The 24,744-nt window shown below is 36.6% G+C and overlaps 1 protein-coding gene across 4 annotated transcripts in view; it reads right to left on the minus strand.

Annotated features, from left to right (window-relative positions):
* CAP2 (cyclase associated actin cytoskeleton regulatory protein 2) overlaps positions 1 to 24,744 on the minus strand; it is a 119,638-nt gene that overhangs the window by 82,896 nt on the left and 11,998 nt on the right. For all 4 annotated transcript variants that reach the window (XM_006909242.1, XM_006909243.1, XM_015587277.1 and 1 more), the window contains exons 2-3: positions 17,123 to 17,244; positions 13,815 to 13,915 (exon numbers count right to left, since the gene is read on the minus strand). In XM_006909242.1, the coding sequence (XP_006909304.1) occupies positions 13,815 to 13,915; positions 17,123 to 17,243 (222 nt within the window). In that variant the 5' untranslated portion in view covers position 17,244. The remainder of the gene's footprint in view (positions 1 to 13,814; positions 13,916 to 17,122; positions 17,245 to 24,744) is intronic.

The following is a 24,744-nucleotide window of genomic DNA, read 5'->3' on the forward strand; positions in this document are numbered from 1 at the left end:
TTTTCCTCTGGCTTCTTTTAGAATTTTTATCTTTGATATTCTGTAATTTGAAAATGATACACTGAGGTGTAGTTTTGGGGGTATTTATACTGCTTGGTGTTCTCTGAGCTTCCTAGATCTGTGGTGTGGTGTTTGACATTCATTTGGGAAATAGTCTTAGTTATTATTGTTTCAAATATTTCTTCTGTTCCTTTCTTTTTTCCTTCTCTTTCTGGTACTCCCATTATACATATGTTTTATTTTTTGTAGTTGTCACAAGATTTTTGATATTCTGTTTTTTTGTTTTTTTTTTTCCCAGTCCTTGTTCTCTTTGTTTTTTGTTTTTGAAGATTCTATTGCCATATTCTCTGGCTCAGAGTTTGAGCCATGTACAGATTGAGCCATGTAATAATTCTATCAAAGCCATTCTGCATTTCTGTTACAGTGTTTTTGATCTGTAGCATTTCTTTCTCATTCTTTATTTACATCTATCTCTCTGCTTACATTGCCCATGTATTCTTGCATGCTGTCTACTTTATCCATTAGAGCCCTCAGCACATCACTCATAATTGTTTTAAATTCTCAGTTTGAAAATTCTAACACGCCTGTCATTTCTGGTTCTGATGCTTGCTTCGTCTCTTCTAATTGTGTTTTTGCCTTTTGGCATGCCTTGTAATTTTTTCTTGATAGACGAACATGATGTACTGGGTAAAAGGAATTGCTGCAAATAGGACTTCTGTAATGTGATGTTGAGGTGTGAGGGGAGGGGAAGTGTACTTTAGTCCTATGATTAGGTCTCAGCCTTTTAGCGAGCCTATTATCTCTGGACTATGAACTTCACAAGTCTTTCTCAATTTTTTAATTCCCTCTCAGATGGGATAGGTTGGCTATTGGGCTTGATTCGGGTATTTTCCTTCCCCATGTGGAAGACTCGAGCCAGTTGGAATTGAGTATTTCCTTCCCCCAGTCCAGATTAAGCTCTGGTTAACTAGTTTCCTGTGAGGGCAGTCCTTGTTAAGAATAGAATTCCCCCCAATATTTATTGTGGAAACCTGGTCAAGCCGCTGGAGATAAATCTCACAATATTGTGGAGTACCCCCGACCCAGCCCAATCTCATGACTGATCTTCTTTGGAGTTCTTCACTTTCAGAGTTGTCCACACTGAACTTCCAAAAATTTGTCAATTACACGTCAGGTTTTCCTACCCCAGCACTGGTTCCTGTGGCAGTTTCCCTCATAAGTTTCTGCTCCAGTAAGCTGCAATTCCTGTATTCATCTGTCTCTCATATCTTGGGGACAGCAGTTTGCCTTGTGTCCTCCTTTTTCTTATGGATCTAAGAAGAATTGTTGGTTTTTCAGCCTATTCAGCTTTTTAGTTGTTGTTGGGATGGAGTGGCAATCTCCAAGCTCCTTACATGTGAAACCAGAAACTGGAAGTCCCTCCGCCATTTAAAAAAAAAAAAAAGAGAATAAACTTATTCCATTTCAATTTTCAGACAGCATTTTGGAACTTCCATTCCAGCTTTATCCTCTTGGTGACAGAGCATCTCCCTGTTACCTGCCTTTGATGTATGTATATGTGAGATTGTGGATAAGGTGTGAGTGTGGAGATTATGCAAACCTATGTGGAAGGGGCTTAGGGGAAGTTATCTGGTGGAAAGGATGGTGAGACTGTGATGATGAGAGGTCACTAAGAGGCTCTATGAGAAACTATTTTTACTTGGAATGTTTCTGTTCAAACATTGTGTTCAATCATTTAAACACTGGAATGTTCAAAATGGCAAAGTTCTCCAAAGATGCTTTTATACTTACTACGAGATTTCATTCTTTGTGCTTATTATGGTTATTTTTATCGTATTTATCTGGGGGATGCTTGGAAGTACTTAGGAATATTATTGGAGTTGGGGGACTAAAGCAACACCCAAACTGCCATTTTATGCCGTCACAGCCAAGAATAAAATATACAAGTACATAATGCTTCTTCTTTATGACTTCTTTAGTTCCCATGGACTTTTACAGTTTTGCATGATAAATTTGAGAAACAGCTCTCCCTCTTCCCAATGTGCCAATAGGAAAGGTCACAAGAAGCCAGAATTACCATTAACAAAAGAAACCTGCATATCCGCTTGTGCTAAAACCAGTTCTGAGGGCCAAATCTGTTTTATCAGCAACAGAGTCTAAACCTAAGAGTTAAGAAATGGGAAATAAGGTTGACTGCTATTTGTTGTTGAACCTGGAATTGCCACAGTGACACAGAAGAAACAACCAGCTTTACTTGGACTATAATTGGCCCCATAATTTTAGTGAGCATCTTAATATCTCACCTGGACTACTTGTACCTGCCAGTACTTGGCATGTGTCACTTGTGTTATACATATGGCTGGCACAGATTACAGTGTTTATTCTATCTTACTGAGGAGAAAATGAAACTTTGAACAATGTCCTTACGAAATAAATAAGCCATGCAATCATTTCTGAGTAGTGGGATTATAAGGGGTTTTTGTTCTCTTCTTCAAATTTATTGTCAAAATTTTCTATATCAAACATTTAAATTTTATTATAAAAATTATTTAAAAGATATCACTGAGTGAAATAGAAGTTTATTATTTAATATCATAATCTAAAAGCATTTCCTAAGTACCTATACTGTGTGCCTCGGTGCTACCAGGTATAAATCATGGGAAACAAATCATGAGCACAGAGAGTGATTAGTGAGTATGAGTAATAAGTGATAAGGTGCTAGTTGTGTGAAACATAACATTCGATCTTGAAATAAATGAATGTCTGATAACCATGTTTGAAAAGGTAAGTTTTCCCATTTGGTTAGCTAGACAAAACACAAGAAGCATTATAATAAAAAAGAGAAAGACATTCTTTTTTGAAGAAAAGATTTCTTCCCCTCTAGAACCCAGGAAGCACCATACTTGATACCCAGTCATTTCTGACTGTCGTTCCCCTTACCATTGCTCTCTGGCTCTTTAAGACAAGTGGGTTCCCTAAAGCTTATGACTCAGTCACAGCTGCCTTTTTGAAGTTTCCAGCGTGCACACATTTACAGAGTCTAAATTTACAGTCTCACTAGGGAAAGGAAGCAGTAATGTCACACTCCACTTACTTAAAAAAATGGCAATGCTCCATTAAATCATAAAGACAAGTTAATTTAAAGACTTTGGCCTGCTAAAATACCAACCAAGTCCCAGTCGATTTCAGGCTCTGCCTTAGCCAAAGCATATATCAAAAGGTCAATAACTTTATATTATGTAATTGTTATAAATTAGTATATTTACTGCCTTTACAGTTGACAGTTTTTTTTTTCAATGATCCCACTCTCATGGCAGAGAAAGGAGGCATGCTTATTGAATAGAGCTAAATAGTTCTGCAGTTTAGAAAGGAAAGATGAGTAGGTAAATTGAGAATGTCAATATTAGACTACTAGGCACATTTTATAAAAAAGATAACCATTCAGGCACTGATAATAAAAGAGGTTTATTTTTCACTAATAGGACTGTTGCCTTGGCAACTTCCAGCTCACATAAGTATTTACAGCAGCCATTGTGCACAGTTCCGACACTAAGGAACAGCTCCAACGTGTCCTTTCTACATCCGTGTCTGAAATTTATTATATATCTCAGCTACATTATTGGCCCCGGTTCAAGTTACCTCAACACCCAACCAGCTACATCCAAAACATGTCATATCTAGCCCCAAAGAGGCAATTTAAACAAATTTTTTGGTATATCAAATTGATAAAAGGTAGAACTGATAAATTGTTTTCTTTTGCAAAAAGGATGATTTATATAGGGAAGTATAGCTTTGTTTTTATTTCCCTGCCTATCCAGCAGAGGGCAAAGTATTTTTAAACAATTAATGCCATGAATATTAATGCACATTCAAATCATGTATTGTTTCCCTAAAATTCTCATTTTCCTTGTTGGTAATTATCACCTACTAGCCTAAAACACTTTCGGATACTGCACAGTATGAATCAGCACGATGTGTGTGGGTGGGGGGGAAGGGAGGGCAAGGGTCACAATAAATATTAGGAAATGCTTGCCATTGACTTAGCACACTTCCAATTCTAGAAATTTGCCTTGAGAAAATAATTGTACAATTATAAAATAATGTCTGTACAACAATATGCACTGCAATTTCATTTCTAATAGGGGAAGACCTAAAAACATCAAATGTCACTAAGTTTTTAAATGATTATAAATAATACTAGATTACCATCCTTACAGGGCCGGGACCAGGGTGAGGCTGCTGAGGAGTTCAGGTGTGCTCCCTCTTAGGGTCACATCCCGGGGACTTGCTTGTCTCACCCTAATCTGAGCCCTGCATTCATATTCGTATATTTATCTCACCTATACACAATTTTGATTGTGCAAACCAATTATGTTTTAACTATACAATGAAATACCATGCAGTCATTATGAATGATAATGTAGACCACGACTTACTGACATGGAAAGAGATTCAGAAAGTATGGTCTAACTTGAGCAAGCAGATTACAAAAACAATGCTCAGAAAAAGTTTGCAAAATCTGTAATATAAAACCAATCACTATAATTTTAAAAACCCAACATAGAACTCTTGTAAGTAATTAATTGTTGCAATTTATATTTTAGAAGATCAAGGATTTGAAAGAGTTAAAAAAGTGAGCATTTCTTAAGGCACGAGAACAGGAAAAAAAACACTACTGTATGTTTAAATCCATTTGCTTTTCTGACAGGTATGAATATTGTTATGATTTTATATTCTGAACGAAACCATTCTCCTAAATTAACTTCATTTTCATATTCAATCATTGTATAGCTACAAAACACTTGGCAGATTGGCTCCTTTCCAAATCTCTAACTTGTTTTTCTAACACTTAAAGAATCTAAAGCATTTTAATCAACACTTTTAAACCAAATCTTTTGACTTAGGAAGCCAGAACTCTTCATGGTTGCTGAATGTTGGGTCTATACAAGTAAACAATACTTGGCTACTCTAAGACCACTCTGAAATATTAGAGACAACTGGTACTCCTGATTCTAGAATGCACTGTGACACTGAACACTGTCCTTTCACTTGTGTTATTTAAGCCATTCTCTTATTTGACTGTCATGCATGTGTCTATGCCTTGTGTCCCCAAGTAGATAATATTGTTCCTGTGGACTAGGACAGTGGGTTCCTACATAGAAGGGCCTTTATTACTACAGAAGCTCAGTAACTACTGCTCAATAATGAAGGACTAAAATGGGTGGAAAACAGGTGGTATAGTAGAGAAACCGAAAGCTTTAGATCTTCAGATAGGCCTAGATAGAGTTCAACTTCACCCCTTACTAGCTGCATGACCATAAGCGAGTTACCTTAGCTTTCTGAGGCTTGGCTTCTTCATCTCGAATGTTACCTACCTCAAGTGTTTGCCTAATGATCAAGTGAAGCAATGTCTCTCACCAGTGGGCCAAGTGCCTGACACATAACAGGCTCTCAATAAATACTAGTTCTTTTTCTTTCCCCTTCTTTACAATCGCCTCTCTTACTGATATGGAAAATGAAAATAAGGCAGAGAAAAAAGGTTGATCTCTACCGGTGACAAAATTTAGCTATGAACCAGATTTTGTTCATTCATTAACCGTATCCACCCAACATCAATCCATCTACACTGAGATTTCACTATGAATACTCAACCTGTGAATAGTCCTTGCTGAAACTGGTTCCCTTACTCCCCATGAATCTGCAAGTAGCTTGGACTCTGGACCACTAAGGCAGGCGCCCTACAGCCAAGCCGTGTGGGATCCATACCACCTGGTGCCTGCATTTTCTCTTCTGTCTTTTGCTGCTCAGTGAACTCCCTTCCAGGCAATATCTGGATTCAAAGATTTTTTTAAGTACCAAATGTTCCTTTTCCTCTCTTCTGATGATAACAGTTAACACATATTTGTAAAAAGCAAAAGACATAGATGTTTAGGAAGTAAAAGCTCTTAGTAAGTCAGCTCCCTAAAAATGAACACTGTCAGTAATTAGATGAGTACTGTTCCAGACCTCATTTTTAATAAGGTGAATCTTTTTAAGTGCATATAGGTCCTCTTTGCCTTCTCTTCTTTCAATTACTGCTCAATTATCCTTAGACAAATCTCTTTTCTTGCCTTTTTGTGTCCCATTTGTGAATTCCAAAGTAATCCATATAATCAAAGGAGTGTGATATCCACTCATAAAGAAAAAGAGAAATTCTATGTTAGGTAGCACAAGTAGAAAGGAATCAGGCCCAACATTAGCTGAAAGTAAGCATAATCTGCATAGAAATCTCCACCAATTTCTTTGTCTTTCTCTAATTAAGCTCACACTCCTCCAGGTACCAGCATTCATAATAAATGACTATGTTTCATTTAATGTTATTATTTCCTTGCATCCATTATAAGCATAGTGGAAAGATGTTTTCCAGCATTTCGCGTTACATAAGTGCTGTTCAAAAAAACCTTTGGTGAGGTTTTTCTTTTTAATTTCTCATCTGTCACAGACTAATACTTTAGTAAAATAAAGAGCCTCACTAGAAACATGAAACAAAAACCAGACATACAAAGCACGAGTCCTGGTTTTTTAAATTACTAGATAGAACAGACTTAAAATTGCTCTGTTGGATTGTTATCAAAGTTTTTGAAGTCTTACAATTTCTGTACTTACCTTGTGACAGACCATTAGCAAAGATTCTGTGGACGGCGGTGGTCTATGTACTACACACAGAGTAATGCTTGTCTGTACCTTTGCATAGGAACCAAACCGCTCATTGCTTACATTAGGTCTATGGGCAAATATCTTCCAAATTTCTAAGAACTATTTTACAAATGAACTTTGGGGTGGGAGTCCCCATTGAAAAGTTCTGTATTTGGATATATCGAGACCTTCATTTTAAAATACAGTAAGTTTCAGAAAAATACCCTGTCTCAGAAAGAGCTCATGGGATTTTTATTGGAAATGACTATGTCAATTTATTGATGATTTTTCACATCACTTATGAATTCTCATCTTGCTTTTTTCAGCTGCCTTAGAACTCTAGTCTTTCAATGGCTCACTTTCCTTAACTACAAAACAGGAATGAGAATGAAGAGGACAAGGGAGGTACCAGATAAATTGTCAGGGCTATGACAAATTTAGGACTCTTCTCTGTGTGTGTCTGTGTGTGTGTGTGTGTGTGTGTGTGAGATAAAAATCTATCGAGTCTATATTTCTCCATATTTCACTTGCTAATTCACTACTTAAAACCTGGCCTTGATTTTTATTTTAACTGCTAGTCTAGGACACTGCTTGATTCAAATTGTCAAATTCATCCATTCATTGATTCAATAATTCATTAAGGAATTGATTCATTCATTAAACATTCATTTTCATTCACTCATTTAGCAAACATTTATTAACCACTTACTATGAGCACAGTGCTAGACACTGAGAGGGTCAGAGAAAAACAGCATACTTCTGGAACCTTGAAATAAACCTCAATAATCCACAGGTGGGCCCAAAAAGATAAATCATACTACTTTTTCTGAATATTAAGCTGTTTTAACTGAAGCAATCAAAAGTATCAGCATTCCAAGTACCTTACTATTTAAAATACTTATTTGCAAAGTGTTTTCTGAAAGGGGAAGGATTTTTATTGCAAATGCAGAGGAGTGATAAATTATTAATTCATTGAATACCTTGTTTTCTTTTACATCACCAAAACATCTTATATTGATATAGTAAAAAGAGCTGGCTTACAATATGTTATAAAATGTATAATATCACATTTTAAAACTTATAATATTGAACCACAATCTAACTACAACTAGAAAACAAAACAAAACAAAAATACTAAAGATGATAAAGTATATTTTGTACTTGCCTTATGCACAGTAACAAATCTGCAAACACATTTCTTACTCAGAGTGACTCGAGTCAGAGCTCCCATATCCTTGACCAAACTGTTTTTTCTCATATGTAGCTAATATAGCATAATGAGGAATTCTTAGGTGAATGGTGCACATGCATGTGCGTATCTTTTGTGGGGATGGGTGCATGGATAGAAATAACAAGATAATCTAAATGAAATCAGGTCATTACAATGTATTAATTTTCAGATGCAGAAATAGCCTCCAGGCAAACAATTAAATAATCTTGAAGTCTAAGTAGAAAATGACAACAAATGTTCCAATTATTGCCATAGTCTCAGAAAGAAGGGAAAGCTAGGGAAAAAAAGGAACAGGCAAAGGAAAGGGAAAGGACACATTTTGCAGCACTGGGTAGCATGACTAAATTCTGACACAGGAAATGATCCTCTGAAAGGGTAGTTCTGGAGAAAAATCTCTGGAGAAAAGTTGCTGGTAACCCTCAGGAACTCCTGACATAGACTGAGCTATAAATTCTTGCTGTGCTTTTACTTAGAGCAAAGTCATTTCTATGAAACTCAATAATCTAATTTTCCCCCTGGTGCAGGTCAAGAGGTGCCTGCTGGTGGGTAACACAGCTTACTTACCCCTAACCACAGCAGCCTGGGCGCTCAGAATGCAAGCCTGTGTATTTTGGATCTACCATTTTGCTTATGCCAGTGAATAAAGAACAGAAAAAGAAATAGACTCCATAGGTTTTCTTAGAAGCTTTCCTTTAAAGAGCCGAAAGAAAAGCACTCAGACAAAAGTTTAGCAAAAGCATATACTGTCCAGGAAGAAACAAAAGGGCAGGTATCACCTTAACCCGAGAGATTCCAACTAAGGCCAACAACTTAGCAGGAGATGGACTGTGAGTCAAAGCATATGTTTAGTAGTAAAGCATGTGTTCGATGCTGAGAATAAAAATTCTACACGTTCTTGGGAAGGAATGATAACAGAGACTAATCTATCTATGACCTTCTGCAAATTTGGTAACAACAACGGAGTGAGTGATGATCAGGCTGAGACAAGGCCAATGCGATGGGGCAGAAGCGAAGACCCATGAGGGGCAGAGTTCATTTGTCTTGGAGGTCACCATGCTCCCTGACCCTCAGCACTCCTCTGAGGAGACACACGAAAGGCACGAGTTACGGAAATGCTCCACCCTCTCAGCTTTTGTCCCTGAGCCAACGGTCATAATGACCTTTCCTTCTATTGTGGACATTTGGTAAGGAGAACGGTTACAGTGAGAGTGCAGAGGGCAGGTAAGTGCCACTTGCTTCTCACTAGGGATCCAGTTACTGACAAAGGTGTTGGGAGGCATAACTGCCCAGCCGATCACAACCAGGCATCTCCCAATGCGATGGATTGACACTCTGGAGATGAGATTCCTGGCTCTGCCATCAAGATGTGGTGCTCCATTTAACATATCACCTAACTTCTCTAGTTTGCAGTTTCTTCTCTGCAGAAAGAAGGAGAGAAAGATGGATGGATGGATGGAAGAAAAGAAGGAGGAAGGAAGTCAAAGAAAGTAAAAGAAAAGGGGCTGTATATTGGAATGTGTAATTTCTAAGGTATTTCTCTCTCTAATAATTCTGACTATTGTAGCTGGCTAAGACAGTAAGAAAGGAGATTCAAAGCCTGTATGAAATCTAGAGGCAGAATTCTTTACACAGTCATTTTTTTTTTGGATCTCTGCCATTTGGAGAATGTGAAAAACATACAGATCCTTTGGGTTTGAGACTGCCAAGGTATTCTTTGTCTAGTTATAATAAAAATAAATGTTCAAATGAAGATAATTATCAGGAAACCAGAAGTTAATGGGAGGACCGATTTGTCTGAAGGTGAGTGAGAGAGTGAAGGAGATCTGTGTAGAATGGGCTATTCTGTTGAGTCAATCGCAAACTTGTGCTTTTGATAATATTTCTTAGCAGGGGCAGCTGGGTTTCTATGTAGTCCCAGATTATAAAGCACCAAAAATGCAAATGGCCACTTTTTCTAAGATCAAAGGAAGAATACAAATAGAATTAGTAAAATAAACACATATTTTTGTATTATTTATTGCAGAGATTGTATTAATTATCCCAGAGGTAAGTTCCACATGAAGGTAGAAGAGACAACGTGTAAGACCAAGAAGGACAGACTCATGGAGACCTCAAGGTCTTTTTAGACGGAGTCTGATTTCCATATATATCATGGGAAAGTAGGATGAAATTTTATCTTTAGTGTTCTGTATATCCCTTTTCTGACATGTTGCCTTCTGCTTGCTTCACATGTTCAGATGATTGAGGTACTTTCCCTGGCGTGGCCCAAGATGCTTTTTATAATGGCGATAATGCTGCCTTATCACAAGCTTTTCAACTGGAAACCAAATCGCCCCCTCATGCTTTAATGCTGAGACAGCGGGTGAGTCACTCAAACAGGTTGTGAGAGCCAGAAGGGCCTGGGAAGTGAGGTCATCCAGCCTTATTACTGAGCAGGTTAAGGGACTAACTCAAGGTCATGCTGTAAAAAGCAGAGCCAGCTCTAAAATCCAAATACAAACTGCCAATGCTAATCAGAGGAAAATACTCCTTATTTTGCCATTCTTTGAACTCTACCAAGCCAGCATGGTATAAAATGAATAAAACATTTTGTAGATGGTTTAAATAAATGACAAGGACTAGGAACTCTAGAATAGTGATGGTGACCCATCAAAAGTGACGCTACAATAATTATCTTAAAAGGTCCATCCTTTATAAAGTCAGGGAATGCAATAGTGCAGTGTGGTTTAATCATACCATGCTTAAGTGTGTTATACTTCTCGGTTGAATTTATTGCCCTTTTGTTCAAATCATGGTTCTGTCATTCTTATTAAACAATATGAAAGTGTTTCTTTTTTATCCATTTTAATCAAGAATAAGAAATAAATGTTCCAGACATCTAGAAACATTTCAAATGTAAACTCGATAAAAGGGTTTGAGTTAGGAAGAGCTATATGATTTGCAGCTGTTTCATGATTGTCAAATCATTTAGAAATAGACTTGAGATTTAGTAGATCCGTATACCATGAAAAACCACAGGACAGCTTTGTAAAAAAAAATCACATTTGTTCATTTAAGGAGAAATTATGTCTGACAAATTATGGCTTGGTTTTACGTACGCCCAGTTTCTAGAGGATCCTTTCCTGTGACACTGAGGACTGTATTTACTCTAAACATCTATTATAAAATGATGCATTGTTTATTCTCTCTTAAAAGGGGTGCAAGCTGTGTCAGTGTTCCAAGGTTTAAGAGTAATTTAAATAAGCCCTTTGGTTTATGTTGCATATAAGAAGGCTTTACAAGATCTAATCTTTGCTAAACCTGTTATGTAAAAAACAGCAGAGCTTCCTAATTGTAGCTATTAGTTCCCCCTTTTTTTGTGGTCTGTTTTGTCAATAGACTATTGAATGTTCAGTAAATTAAGCCCAACAAGCAGCCAACACATCAAGACAGACTTTAAATCATAGCTTGGCTGCCCTTATTCATTATTAGTATCTGTGAAATAGCTTTTAAACACAGGGACAGGATTTAACATGATGCACATTTGTGTCATTCTCAGATTTCCATACTACACAATCAGGTATGTGAGGGTTTTTTTCTAGGCAACAGGTGTGTTCTTGGAACAAAGTTCAACCCCCCCACTACTGGCTTATGTGAGAGGCAGCAGCTGCAAGCTTAATGTCAATGACACATGGTTCTATAAGAGAGAAAAAATAAACTACTTGTTCAATATGTTAAAATAATAGGCAGATGGATGATAGCTGTCTGTACTTTTTCTTTGTGTTGTAGAATCAGAGTCTAAACTTTCAGATGATGTGTTTTTCTCTCTTTTTCTTCTCTCTTTCTTTCTCTCTCTCCCCTTTCTTTCCTTCTCTCTCTCCTTTCCTGCCTTCCTTCATTTTTTAAAAAAGTATTATATATCCATTATTGAGAATATTATTTCATTTGATTCACACTGCTTTCAGGTTAATGAGTAGAGAGAAGAAAAAACCTAATATAAATCAAGCTACGCTTTATTTATAACTCAACTTTGTCCTAAAAAAGAATTTAAAGGAACTGTTTATTAAGCAATTTGAAGAGACTTAGTATGCAAAATCTACATTTTTAAAATAAAATTAAATATACTTATTTATAGGCTTCATTCTCCAGTAAAAAATTTCTATATACAATTTTGTGATATTACTAACAAGAGTTATACTGTGTACCTCAGAAGCACAATGTCAACATTAATTAATACTAATAATAATGACACAATAATTATTGTCACTGTGTTCAAGAAAGTAAATATTCGTCAATCACTCAGAAATCCCTTTTAGTGTATTGGGGTAATATTCCATTTGGTATGTTAGCTTTCAGGTGCTATTGTGCCTTAGAATATAAGAAGCTCAGCCACTATCTTACTGCATATATGGTCTCTTGTAAACAAAAACATTAAGCTCAAGAACAGACCAGAGTAATTACAGAGCTTTGTGATATATTTGAAGTGAACATGTTTTATTACAGACTTTACTTAAACTCATATATGTCAGAACTTCCCCTCTTTTGCCAATGGGTATTTCAACAGGAATATTTAATAAAAACAGAGGTCATGAGAATAATCTTCATTTTTCTTAGATGTGGCAAATAAATTCATTGCAAATGTGATGAGATAAGCACCTATTTAATTACAATCCTGGAACCTCTGGTATAACTTGAGTCACCAAATCCTCTGGAAGACCAGTGTTGGATGTTGCATATAATGTCTAATTGGGAATGAGCAAAAGAGAATCCCTTTTTTACCTTTTTTAACCCCAAGCCACAACTTTATTCAAGAATCAGAATTTCTCTGAATTTGTACTGAAAATGTTTTTGCCAGGAGTGTGTCATTGCTGAGAAATCTATAAGCAGATGGATTTGGAATTCAATCCTCTGTGAGAAACAAAGACAAATAAACAAGAAGAACCTGGTGATAAACTTCTTTTAGGTTTTTAATTTGGCTATTATTTTAGATTTTCACTAAATGCATTCAAAAAATGACTAACCATAGAGAGAATGCTAAACATTAAAAAATGTAAAAAAAGTGTCTAAAACTGGGAAGCTGGCTTGGATATCAGTAAAAGTTTCTACCGATTCATGGATTATCAAATTCTATAACTTTGTTTTTCTTAAGCTATACTTTTTTCAAAATACACATAACAAAAACTTTATCATCTTAACTACTTTTAAGTGTACAGTAGTTCAGTAGTGTTCAGTATATTCATGTTGTATAAACAGAGCTCCAGAATTTTTTTTTCAAGTTTACTTTGTATTGCAAAACTAAAATTCTATATCCACGAAATAAGTTGCCATTTCTCTTTCCTCCCGCTCCTGTTAACCACCATTCTACTTTCTGTTTCTATGATTTTGACTACTCTAGGTACCTCACATAAATGAAATCACACGGTATTTCCTGTTATGACCAGCTTATTTCACTTAGCATAATATCCTCAAAGTTTATCCATGTTGTAGCATGTGTCAGAATTTCCTTCCTGTTTACTGCTGAGTAATATTCCCTTGTATGTATAGACCACATTTTGCTTATCCATCCATCCGTCCACAGGCACTTGGGTTGCTTCCGTATTTTGGGCAATTGCGAGTAGCGCAGCTATGAGAGTGGGGGTATGAATATCTCTTCGAGATCCTGCTTTCAATTATTTTGGGTATATATCTAGAGGGGAAACTGCTGGATTGTATGATAATTCTATCTTGAATTTTTTGAGGAAGCACCATACTCTTTTCCATATTGGCTGTACCATTTTACATTCCCCCTAGCAGTGCACAAGGGTTCCAATCTCTCAATATCCTTACTAACCCTTGTTACTTTGTGTTTTTTTTTTTTAAATCAACTTATTATTATTTTTTTTAATAGTAGTGATCCTTTCCACGTAGAACAGGGGAGGAAAGTACTCACATGAGTCTCCACGTCACCAGCAAGGATCCTACTCTTCTTTAAAAACTCAGCCACCATACCGTTCATCAGTTTATCAAAAGCTTCCACCGAGGGTGCCACACCTTTGGAAGAAGAATATGTTGTTAGTTCCTGGTAGTTTAGTAAAAAGCATGTGACTTGACCAAAGCCACATGTCAAATAAGGAGCAGATCCAAAAATGGAACCAAACTTTTTTAATCCAAAGCCAAGTGTACTTTCTCTTTTACCGACCGGCCCAGTTACAAATGTTATCCAGGACAATTAAAAGGTAATAATAGACTCTAGGCAAGTAGGAAAAGAAAGCTGATGTTATTTATTTTGTTCCTTCTTCACTTCCAGGATAGGAGAAGTGGTGATGGTGGGCATGAAAATGACTGCTGAGGTGATACAGATTGAGTTTTGATCTGCTGAATAACTGTAAAAGCTGAAGAGACAACAGCTCAATCTGGTGTGCTCTGCATTTCTTTCCCTGCCTTTTAATTCACAGAAAAAATTTGTCGAAGCCCTGGACTTCCTATGTCCCTAATATTGAGAAAGATATTATTGAGAAACTCAACACTACAGGCTATTAAAATACAAATCAAAACCTAGGATTCCCTTTCTCATATAGGATAGAAATATCCAACTCATAAATCTGTAAGATTAAGTTTCCTTCTTTGTCCCTCTTTTCCAAGTGCCCATTTCCACAGGCCCAAAGAGTGATGAAAACAGCTGTTTACAGCTCTCTGTACCTAGTCTAACTTCTAATAAGGCAACTGAAGCTGAGTTATCTTAAAGTTCAAAATACAGTATGTACCAACTTCCAGAACGTAAAAGGGGTACAAACCCAAAGAGTCTTATGGATCCATCTGGAAACAGATAAACCTGTTTGTTGTTGTGGAAAAGGCCTGAGAGGTTTCTGCTGGGTATTTAAAGTGGTGGAAAATTTTAGAAATGTGACAAGCCTCTACATAGAAGAAGGTATAATGATAAAAGGAAATATTTTACAATTTCCTTTCATCTCTCGGCTCTGCTCACACCTCCTCCAGGTAGCCTTTAATAACCTGTCTTTCACCCCAGCTTGCATCCTTTGAGCATCCCTCAGTCAAGGCATTTTCGGCCCTGTATAGCAATGCATGGAGACCAAAAATTCTGGAGGATTAGGACTATGTATAATTCATCTTAGATTTCCTTGCACTTAACATAGTACCTGTCACTTGGAAGGCATGCAAAAATATTTCTTCCATTGCTGAGTCAAACTTACCTGATTGTCAGGAAGAAAACAAAACACATTGAAACATCATAACGCAAGTATCATTAGAAGGTGGTTCTTTGATCTGTGAATATTATGGATTTGTAATGGATTGAGTTCCTTCTAAGTTTCTTTTTAAATGAAAAGAAAAAAAACTTAACTTTAGTTATAGCATTATTGTAATGATGATGTTTATATTTAAAGTGAGAAGTTGTCTCTAAGGTTTTATTAAAAATAGAATTTAGAAAATTACCAAAGCTTACTAATTAAGAAGAAATGGAAACAACGTTATTTAGGATTAGTCAAATGTTTTAAGGACGGCTATGATTCAGACATTTTACTAATTATCCTACTTACTAATTACTCTACTTAATTTTAAGTAGGATTATCAATTTCTAGCTAAGTTGTTTTAAAACCTCAGTTTAATAACTGATTTGGAATGATTTGCTATTTTAGAAAATATTTGCTTAAATATTTAAGTAATTTAACTATGGCTTCTGATTTTGCTTGGCTTATTCATTTTCCTAGATTTTTTTTTATTAAAGAAAATTAAAAATGCAGTCTCGTAGCTCTTTAAATGAAATTCAAAGTATGGAGGTCTTCCCCCGCCTTACACAACAACATTACACAATCTCTTGGGAATTGGATTTAAATTTTATTTTATGTATTCGTGGGTTTTATATTTGTGGTTGGCAATCTTAGAGAAATGTGTTTTGTTCACTGGATGCCAAAGTCATAAGGAAACAAAGTTACTGAAGAGAACATAAAAATATTTTCTTACAAATAAGGTTTACTGAATCTCATAGACCAACCATATAGTTAACAAAAAGAGGCTTAAAATGAAATCATAGATGTGTCTCAGTTGATGCGGAAAAAACTTACAGGCCCTTGGCAGCCTTCCTTTAAATAACATCCCCTTTCAATTCATTCAAAGCATTTTAATTTTCATTATGTTCAGGGGGAAAAAAAAACCAGCCTGTGCATTTGTGCTCACACAGTAATTTCTGTCCCAGGGCATGTAATACAAGGCACAGCTCCAAATATGCCTGAAATTCTAGAAGCTCCAATGTAGATCTCGCCTGGTCAAAGCTTTGTTTGAAGGCCCCTCTTTCCTAAGGCTTTTCTCAGCCCCTAAAAGTGTGACAGGATTCAAAATGGGTCAGATAAGGAGGAAACGAATGTGAGACAAGAATAGAGTTGCTAGATTAAATACAGATAGCCCAGTTAAATTTGAATTTCAAATAAACAATGAAAAAATTTTTAGAATAAATGTGTACCATGCAATATACCCCATCAGTACTTGGAACACACTTATACCAAAAAAAGTAGTTTATCTGAAATTCAAATTTAACTGGATGTCCTGTATTTTCATTTGCTAAATCTGCAACCTTAGACAAGAATTGGAAAAATTACTGTAGATAATTTAGAAAGTCTGCCATACATGGTATCGTTTTAAAGAAATAGTTAACTTTTTATGTTATAATTTTTTAAATCTTTTTTTTTTAAAGTGTGGTATGCACATATAATTTTAAAAGCATATTGGTTAGGAACAGACAAAGGTAAAACAACGTGATGTGATCATGTAACATTAAAGTGATATCTGGGTTCACATCAGGCTGGCTTCCTTTAAAACTGCAGTTCTTAAATTTAATGTCTTGTTCTCTTTAAAATTAAAATCTACAGAATGATAATTCCTTCCAATTTACATTCTAACTGAGAACATTAGTTTCTTTTTTGATAATTACTTAGATAATATATTTAGTCGTTGAGTGTGGAACAGCAGTATAAACACTAAAATGAAAGAATAATGATATTTGGCACATGGATTATGCTTTTAACAGGCAGAGATACTGATTTTTGTGGACTGTGGGTTGAAACTTTTTTCCTCCTTCTCTTTTTCAGGGATTGCTTGCATCTGGTTAATGTCATGGTCACATACAAAAGAAAGAGTAGGGCAGTCGAAGAAAGTCGATAGAAATATTTCTTGAGAAATAAATGAAAGGGACAAAAGGAAGTGAACCATGTAGAGACCAGTAACGACAACTGTTTGTGGCCCTACCTCCGTTGACACCATTCATTTCCCCACAGTTCCCAGAAGGCTGGTGTGACTTCGCAGACAGCAACTCCAGTCGGCTGACTGCCCGCTCCAATCTTTCCATCAGTCCCTGCATCTCTGCCATTCTAGAAGAACACAGGTACAAATGGAGGCCATGTGAGTGTCAGGCAGAATTAGCAGGCTGACATCATCAAACTTTAGGTGGCAAAAAGGAAAATAAAAATTATTCGAAAGGGCTTTAATCACCTAGAGAGTATTTCTACCCATCAGGAAAATATGTGGAATTCAAAAGAAAGTAAAACTTGGAACATAAAAAAATAAAATTTTAGCTTATTTTCTATGCAGTTCAATGACTTTTACAAGACCCCTATGCAGTATACAAATATTCAATCTCTTAATGCCATTATCAAGTGTTTCCTTGGGTGCTTCTTTGGGCGTTGATCCAACTCATGCCTAGCACTTAACTTAAAAGTTCAGTAACATATATCTCACAATTAATACAGTCAACTTTTATCCTGATAAATAGTAGGAGCATATTTTAACTATTTTCAATAATTCTTTCTGTTAAAGTATAATTCTACAGGGGACATGAAATCTACTCATAACGCTTATTTACTCAATTACCTTAATTTAAACAGCCCAGCACAGGAAAACTATGAGTTTGTTAAACTATGCATTATTTAGCAGGCCAACAGAGTGAATTGTCTTCTATTATTAGTTTGCTTCTTTGTTTCTGTTGCTAAATTATTTTAAATTGCAATTATTTCAAATGGTGGAGATTTTAACTTAAAATATTAAAATTGGTCACTTCCCTTTGCTGCCGGTTATTTTTACGTAAAATTTAGCTCTAGGTGGGATGATTTTTGGAGACAGAGATCTTCAGTTACTGAGCACTCTTGGCTGAGATAAGTTGAGTTTGAAGCCAAGTAAGGAATTGGGGATAATAGTGGGATTGTGTATCTATCCATCCTTCCTGCTTCCAAACAGATCTTAGATAGCTACACCGAATGTATCTAAGGTAAGTACCTTAAAATTACTGCCCCTGGAACGTAATGTTATTAAGAGAACCCAGTCTCATTTGTCCAGGTTCATGAGATCCAGCTGATAGGTACCATAACTCTGACCATACCAACTGCGACTGCTCTTGGCAAAATCAGGCTGCTGCCCCAGAGAGAGTAAAACAGGCCTCATCTCAGTGTCTATTTCTCACCCTTGTGAACTTTCCAAGCATCGTTCTGAGCCACAGAGAACTGGCAGACTCCTGCATCAGAGAGAGCACTGCCCCAGAGCGTGGGTAAATTTTATTGCTCTAAGATGTGTAAATATTTTCTATTTCTTCTGGGAACTAGGCAATGCATTTCTCTTTTGTGTTTTGTAGTCCATTAGTTTTGAGCTTAAATGTAATGATGACTTGCCACTGCCTTTTTTAAAAGCAAGGTTATACTTATCAAAACACGTGGATAGTTCTGTAATTCTGCATCCAAATGTCAGATGGTCATCAGATATGGATGGGGGAGTTCACTGGCTATTTTGGAAAGTCATCTCCTCTAAAACAGCCAGCAGCTACTCTTTCAAAATATGGGGCAGTGTTCTCTGCATGGCTGAAATCAGCATCTAATCCCAAGAGGATTCAAAATTAGAAGTTTCTCATCTATTCTTTTCCTCTTAACGTCAGAGCTTCTGCTTCCATTGCAATCGAAAAAAAAAAAAAGAAAAGGAAGAAGAAAATTAATTGAATCCATTACGTAAGCTTGCAAGGGAGCCGGGTATCCTGTAGGTGGGTGAAGGCCATTTGAGAAATGATAAAAGCCCCTCAAATCTTTTAATAGTTGCCCATCTGTTCACAGTCATCTATGTTCCCTGTTACTAAACTTGTCAAATGTTACCACCATAGACCTAGCCCATGTTAGAAAAAAAAAAAAGTGTTTGCTTTGTTAGCAAACACCCTATCCCCCAACAGAAAAGCACTGAGCAACTCCAGCAGCTCCAGAGCTGTTTCATTTCACACGCAGGATGGCTATTCCTGACTGTGGCTTAATCAGCCTCCCGGACAAGACCCAAACGCACACTATCTAATAGTGCCCCATATGTTGAAAGACAACAGGAGTTAGCCCATAAACTGCAGGGCTGGGCAGACTGGTGTGGAATGCAGTCTAAAAGCAAATCAGATGTCACTTCATGTAAAATCACCGTGAACTGCAGTCTTGCCACAGCCTCTTAAGAGGTCAAAATACGACTCATGCAAGGAAGCTGGAAAGATGCCTCTGGGTTAAAAATTTTGGAATTTTTAGGAAAAATGGAATAACAAATAAAGAATACACCAGGATGGCAAAATTATAAATGTTAGTATTCCCAGGCAAAATGACAGGGTCCAAGATGGCTGTACCCTCTTCTCCCAAAACACACACACACACACACACACACACACACACACACCAAACACGCGCGCGCGCACACTTCTCCCCACATATGCCTTCAGCTGCTGTCCTGGCTCTCAAGAATGAAGAAGGAACAGAGCTGCAGATTTTCCAAATTCTTCCCAGGCAGTTCCATTTGCCTTGGTTTTTCAAAATGGATTTAGCCAGTTTTGAGGAGGAGGTAAGAGCCAGAAAATAAGAATTAAGCAGAGGAAATGGATAGGGCAGTCAAAGCAAACGCAGACAGCAAGGTTAGAGTAAGGAATGAGTCAAGGCCAGGTGGACAGACTAATGAGTTTGGATCAGGAAACCAGTGGAAGGGGGAAAAATGGCAAGATGGCCTGACATAAAATGTTCTAAGAATTAGACAAGAAGCAAAAAGAAGCAAGATACACAGCTGGAAAATCAAGTGACTGGGTTTGATGACACAGCTCAAAGTTGGCCTCCAGATTTTCCAGTCATTCTACTCAAGTAGAAGTCAATCATGAGTTGAGGTCCCCTATATCCTACATAGCTTATAGAAGATAAACACCAACATTTGACTAGAATGTGAGAGTGGGTGGGGAAAAAAAAGGAGGAATATAGAATTTCGTAACTTTCTCTTTAAATGTTTTAGGAAATGATACTTGAGATTGATCTTAATTCCTTGTTTTGCATTAATTTTTGAGTATTCTCTTTTGAGTTTCTTTATAATGGGAAGTAGAACTTATCCTTATTTGTCTTTTTTCTTTCTTATTTGAATTTCCTCCTCACTTTTCCCTTTTTAACATTTAATTTTTATTTTTATCAAAGCCAAACATGCACAGAATATAAACTGTTGACAGTCCTATAAGGCTTATGACAAAAACACAGCAGTCCCCTGACTACCCCCCTTCCACTCTTTGTCTCGAGAGTCAACCATTTTCAATTATTTTAGTTGTTTCTTTTAGTAATTACCTCCCTATCTCTAAGTAACATGGTTATACCTCTATGACTTGTTTGTTTTCTTCAGTTTTAGGCATTATCTATTGAGTTCCCACCTAAAACATGAGGGTTTACCTTTTTCTTGTCCCACTCCCACCAGTACATACATGTGTATTTCCTTTTATTCCATCCTCCCAGTAATGTTACATCATTTTTGTGTGACCAATAATCAGTGTTAACACAATTATGACTATTTACAGCTGAGTCATTAGGTATACTAAGATTATTTTTCTTTTTTTTTTTTTTGCACACCCTGTTTTCCTAGAGCCATGTTTTTCAGCTTCTCAGTTTTCTATATACTTAAACATCACTTTTCTCCAAACTCTTCTCCACACTGTGTTGTAAGTCTCCTTTCAACAGAGCCAAACACATCTGGAATTCTATTAGTTCTATCTTCTCAGAGATTTCTCTTCTAGAGAATTACTCTGACTGCATGATTGTTCCATAGCTCTGCTTTACATCTGTAATCTGGGATCTGCTTTCACCTGCACCGAAGATGAATAAAAAATCATTCTAGGGATTTCTCTCCCCCATTCCCTTATATGGTATACCTGTTTCCTGGACTCTATATCCTTCTTTTTCTTGGTGTACTTCCTTAATTAGAAAGAGCATTGTTTTCTAAAAAAGGTACATGAAAGGTCAATTTTTCGAGCTCTTGCAAGTTTAAAAATATCTTTATTTTGCTCTCACACCTGATGGGCAGTTTGAATCTAGAATTCCAGGCTGAAATTTTCCTTGGAATTTTAAAGGCATTGCTCCATTTTCTTCTAGCTTCCTAGGTTGCCTTTGAGAAGTCCAGATCCACTCTAATTCCTTATCTTTTGGATGTAACCTGTGCTCTCCTCTCTAGAGGAAGTTTTGGTGATCTTCTCTTTGTCCCCAGTGTTTTGAACTTTCATGATGATGTGCTTTGTTGTTGATCAAATATTTTCTTTATAAACTGTTTTCAAGACATGTAGAAAAGATAGAAAAACAGGCATTGCCTATTATTTGTCTCTGGGTGAGTTTATAAACCAGTTTTGGTTTTTAATTTTTTTCAAATAAGAAATTATCATTCTAAATATTTAAATAATTCAAACATCTCTTACACAACTCAAACATCAATTACACCAAATACTTCATACATTTCAACATGAAAGCCAGTCAGTATTATCTCATATACTGTCTTGGAATAATAAGGTATCAGGGAAACATTTTCCTAGGAGAAAAGATAGCTATTATGTGTAAAAGATTTTTTTTTTTTGCTTCATTTGTCATCTCACAGAACCCGTCCTCGAAGTACAAATATTTAGTTCCTAAGACGGTGCAGTGCTATGGCCAATGTCCAATGTTATACCGATAGTACCGCTATTGTCTTAGAGAACTAAAAGAAAGAGAGCATTTCTATCCTTCTCACAGCAGTTCCCAGAAAAGGAGAGTTCCCCACACTTTCAAACAGTTTATAAGGTCTCCACTGTTTTGCCCATCTTTAACTAGGGTGGTACAGAGGCTTTGGAATCACTACCTTGGGGACTTTGGAACAAAGCTTAATTTTGCTTTGCTTTAGTTACTACCTACACATAGGGTTGCTGGAAGTATATACATGAGGGCGTATAAAGTCTGACACATGCTCAGTGACAAACATGTTAGAGACTGTTATGAAGACATGCCGTCACGTTTTGCTTTCTGTGGGAATAGTTAGACCTACGTAGCACTGCATCAAGTCTGTGCATGTGAAATGTTCAGCAGTCATCTAGAGGATCTGGCCAATAGAAATGACTTGCTGAAAATTTGAGGTCAGTATACTCATTATTATTGTTCTCAATGTTTCATTTCCCTCTCTTTGTGTACTTATTCCTCCAACATTGTAAAAGGTTTTCTTAAATCCATGTTTAATGGTTTCTTTAAAATGAAAATTTTACTGGGTATTAGTAGTTTTTTAGTCACATATGTCCCCCTACACAATTTTATAATGACTCCTTTGCTTTTAAATAGTCCTCTCCAAAGGATGCAAGCACAATCTCTGTGGAATTATTTTTGGAAACTAATGCTCCTCATCCCTCATATTTTTCCCCCCAAATTATCTTGTGCTCAGTGGTAAGGGTCTACTAATGTCCTATCCACTCAGCCTACCCAGTTATAAAAAACAGCGTTCATAGCTGCTTTGAAAATTGACACCCCATGGCCCGGAGTAAATGTTCATAAGCCCAGAATAACAGCCTGTTCGTATTCATTATTGGCATTCATAAGACATACTGCCCAATCAAAACAATGCCTTGTGCTATCTTTCTGCTAGCACATGCACACCTTGCCTCCCCAGGAGACCAGTCCAGGCTTTTCATGGACCGATACTCTTCTTTGTATCTCCCACTGAGTCTGCATGCTGCCCCGTACATGGAGAATTCTATAAATATTATTTGATTGACTAATTAATTGGCTACCACTCACTGCCTTTCCCTTGCCTGCCCACGCACTGGCACAAACTCAGATCAGGCGGAAAGCCAGATTTTTATAGGAGAAATTTCCATTTAAAGACACTAGTTTTTCCCTCTTATAACCGCAGTGGTTCCTCCCATGATTTCCAAGAGCGCACTTGCTGCCTCTAACGTGAACCTTTCTGTTTTCCACAGCTCCTTCTTCAGGATTTCAAATTTTAAAAAACTCCACGTTATCCAAAGGGTTTTGTAAATCCCTCACAACCAGTTCCTAAAATAAATAAGGCAGAACGCTACTTTGGTAACTTTTTCACATTAATAAAAGGGCCGGGTCTGTGGGTGTCCTGGTTGCTAGTTTAAAAGCTCTCCTCACTAGGCACAGAAACAATTGCGGTGACAGTTTCTCCTCTGATTATGTAAAGGAGACCCAGGCCCAAAGAATTCCAAAGATCATGAGCTGAAGATTAAACAGGAAATAGGCTTGAAGTGATAGGTAATGAAGACTTTCAAACCTTTTCTCATAGTGAGGCTGGGCAGCTGGCTTATAGGTGAGCTTCCCGAAAACAATAAAATTGCAATAGACTATTTCCTTTGTAATTCCACTCATTTAAAAATGTTTATTAAACTACCATCAAACTAAATTCTAGATTGTTAAATTCTCTTTACTGTCACTATATCAATTACTTTCTTTCCTTTCTCAGGAAGCTACCAATTGTTAGGCCATGGAGAGGGTGGAGGTCAAAGAGGTGCTTCCAAGAGTTTGCCAAGGGCCACATTCTGGCACTGGGAAAAGAAGAGCTACGGAGACTCCACTGGCCATGTGATCAGAGCAGGACAGAGTTTTCATAGACCTTTTGTCCCTCTGTAAAGTAAAAGTATTGCTCTCTTTGTATCCAGACTATATAAGGAACTCTTAAACTCAATAATAAGAAAACAAATACTCCAACTTAAAAATAGGCGAAATATTTGAATAGGCATTTTTCTAAAGAAGATATGCAAATAGCCAACAGTACGTGTAAAGATACTCAACACCAATAGTCATTAATGAAATACAAATCAAAACAAGATACCACTTCACACCCACTACGATGGTTACAACCAAAAAGGCAGATAATAAAAAGTGCTGGTGAGGTTATGGGGAAATCATAACATTTCTACATTGCTAGTGGGAATGTAAAATGGTGTTCTGCTGTGGAAAACAGTTTGGAAGTTTCTTAAAAAGTTAAACATAGACATGGAATCAACCGAACTGTCCATCGGTAGATGATTGCATAAAGAAGATATGGTACATATGTACAACAGAATATTACTCAGCCATAAGAAAAGATGAAATACTGCCATTTGAGATAACATGGATAGATCTTGAGATTATCATGCTAAATGAAATAAGTAAGACAGAAAAAGTTGAGAACCTATATGTGCGATGTAAAACTACAAGTAACAAACAAACATGACAAACAAACAGAGACTCGCGGACAGACAGTGGATTAGTGATTACCAAAGGGAAGGGGGAAGCGGGGAGGTAGATGGGTAAAGGGGGTCAAATATTTGGTGGCAGAAGGAAATTTAACTTTGGGTGGTGAACACACAATGCAATATATATATGACGTATTACTGAATTGTCACTTGAAACCTATTTGATTTTTATTAACCAATGTAATCCCAATAATTTTAATAAAAAATGTTAAACATATATTTACTATATGACCCAGGCATTCCATTCATAGTTATCTATTCAAGAGAAATAAAAACATACGTCCACACGCATAAAAAACTTGTGTACTAATGTTTATAGCAGCATAGTTCATAATAGCCAAAAAAAAAAAAAAAA

Source organism: Pteropus alecto, unplaced genomic scaffold (genome assembly GCF_000325575.1).
Source record: "Pteropus alecto unplaced genomic scaffold, ASM32557v1 scaffold121, whole genome shotgun sequence".
NCBI lineage: Eukaryota > Metazoa > Chordata > Mammalia > Chiroptera > Pteropodidae > Pteropus > Pteropus alecto.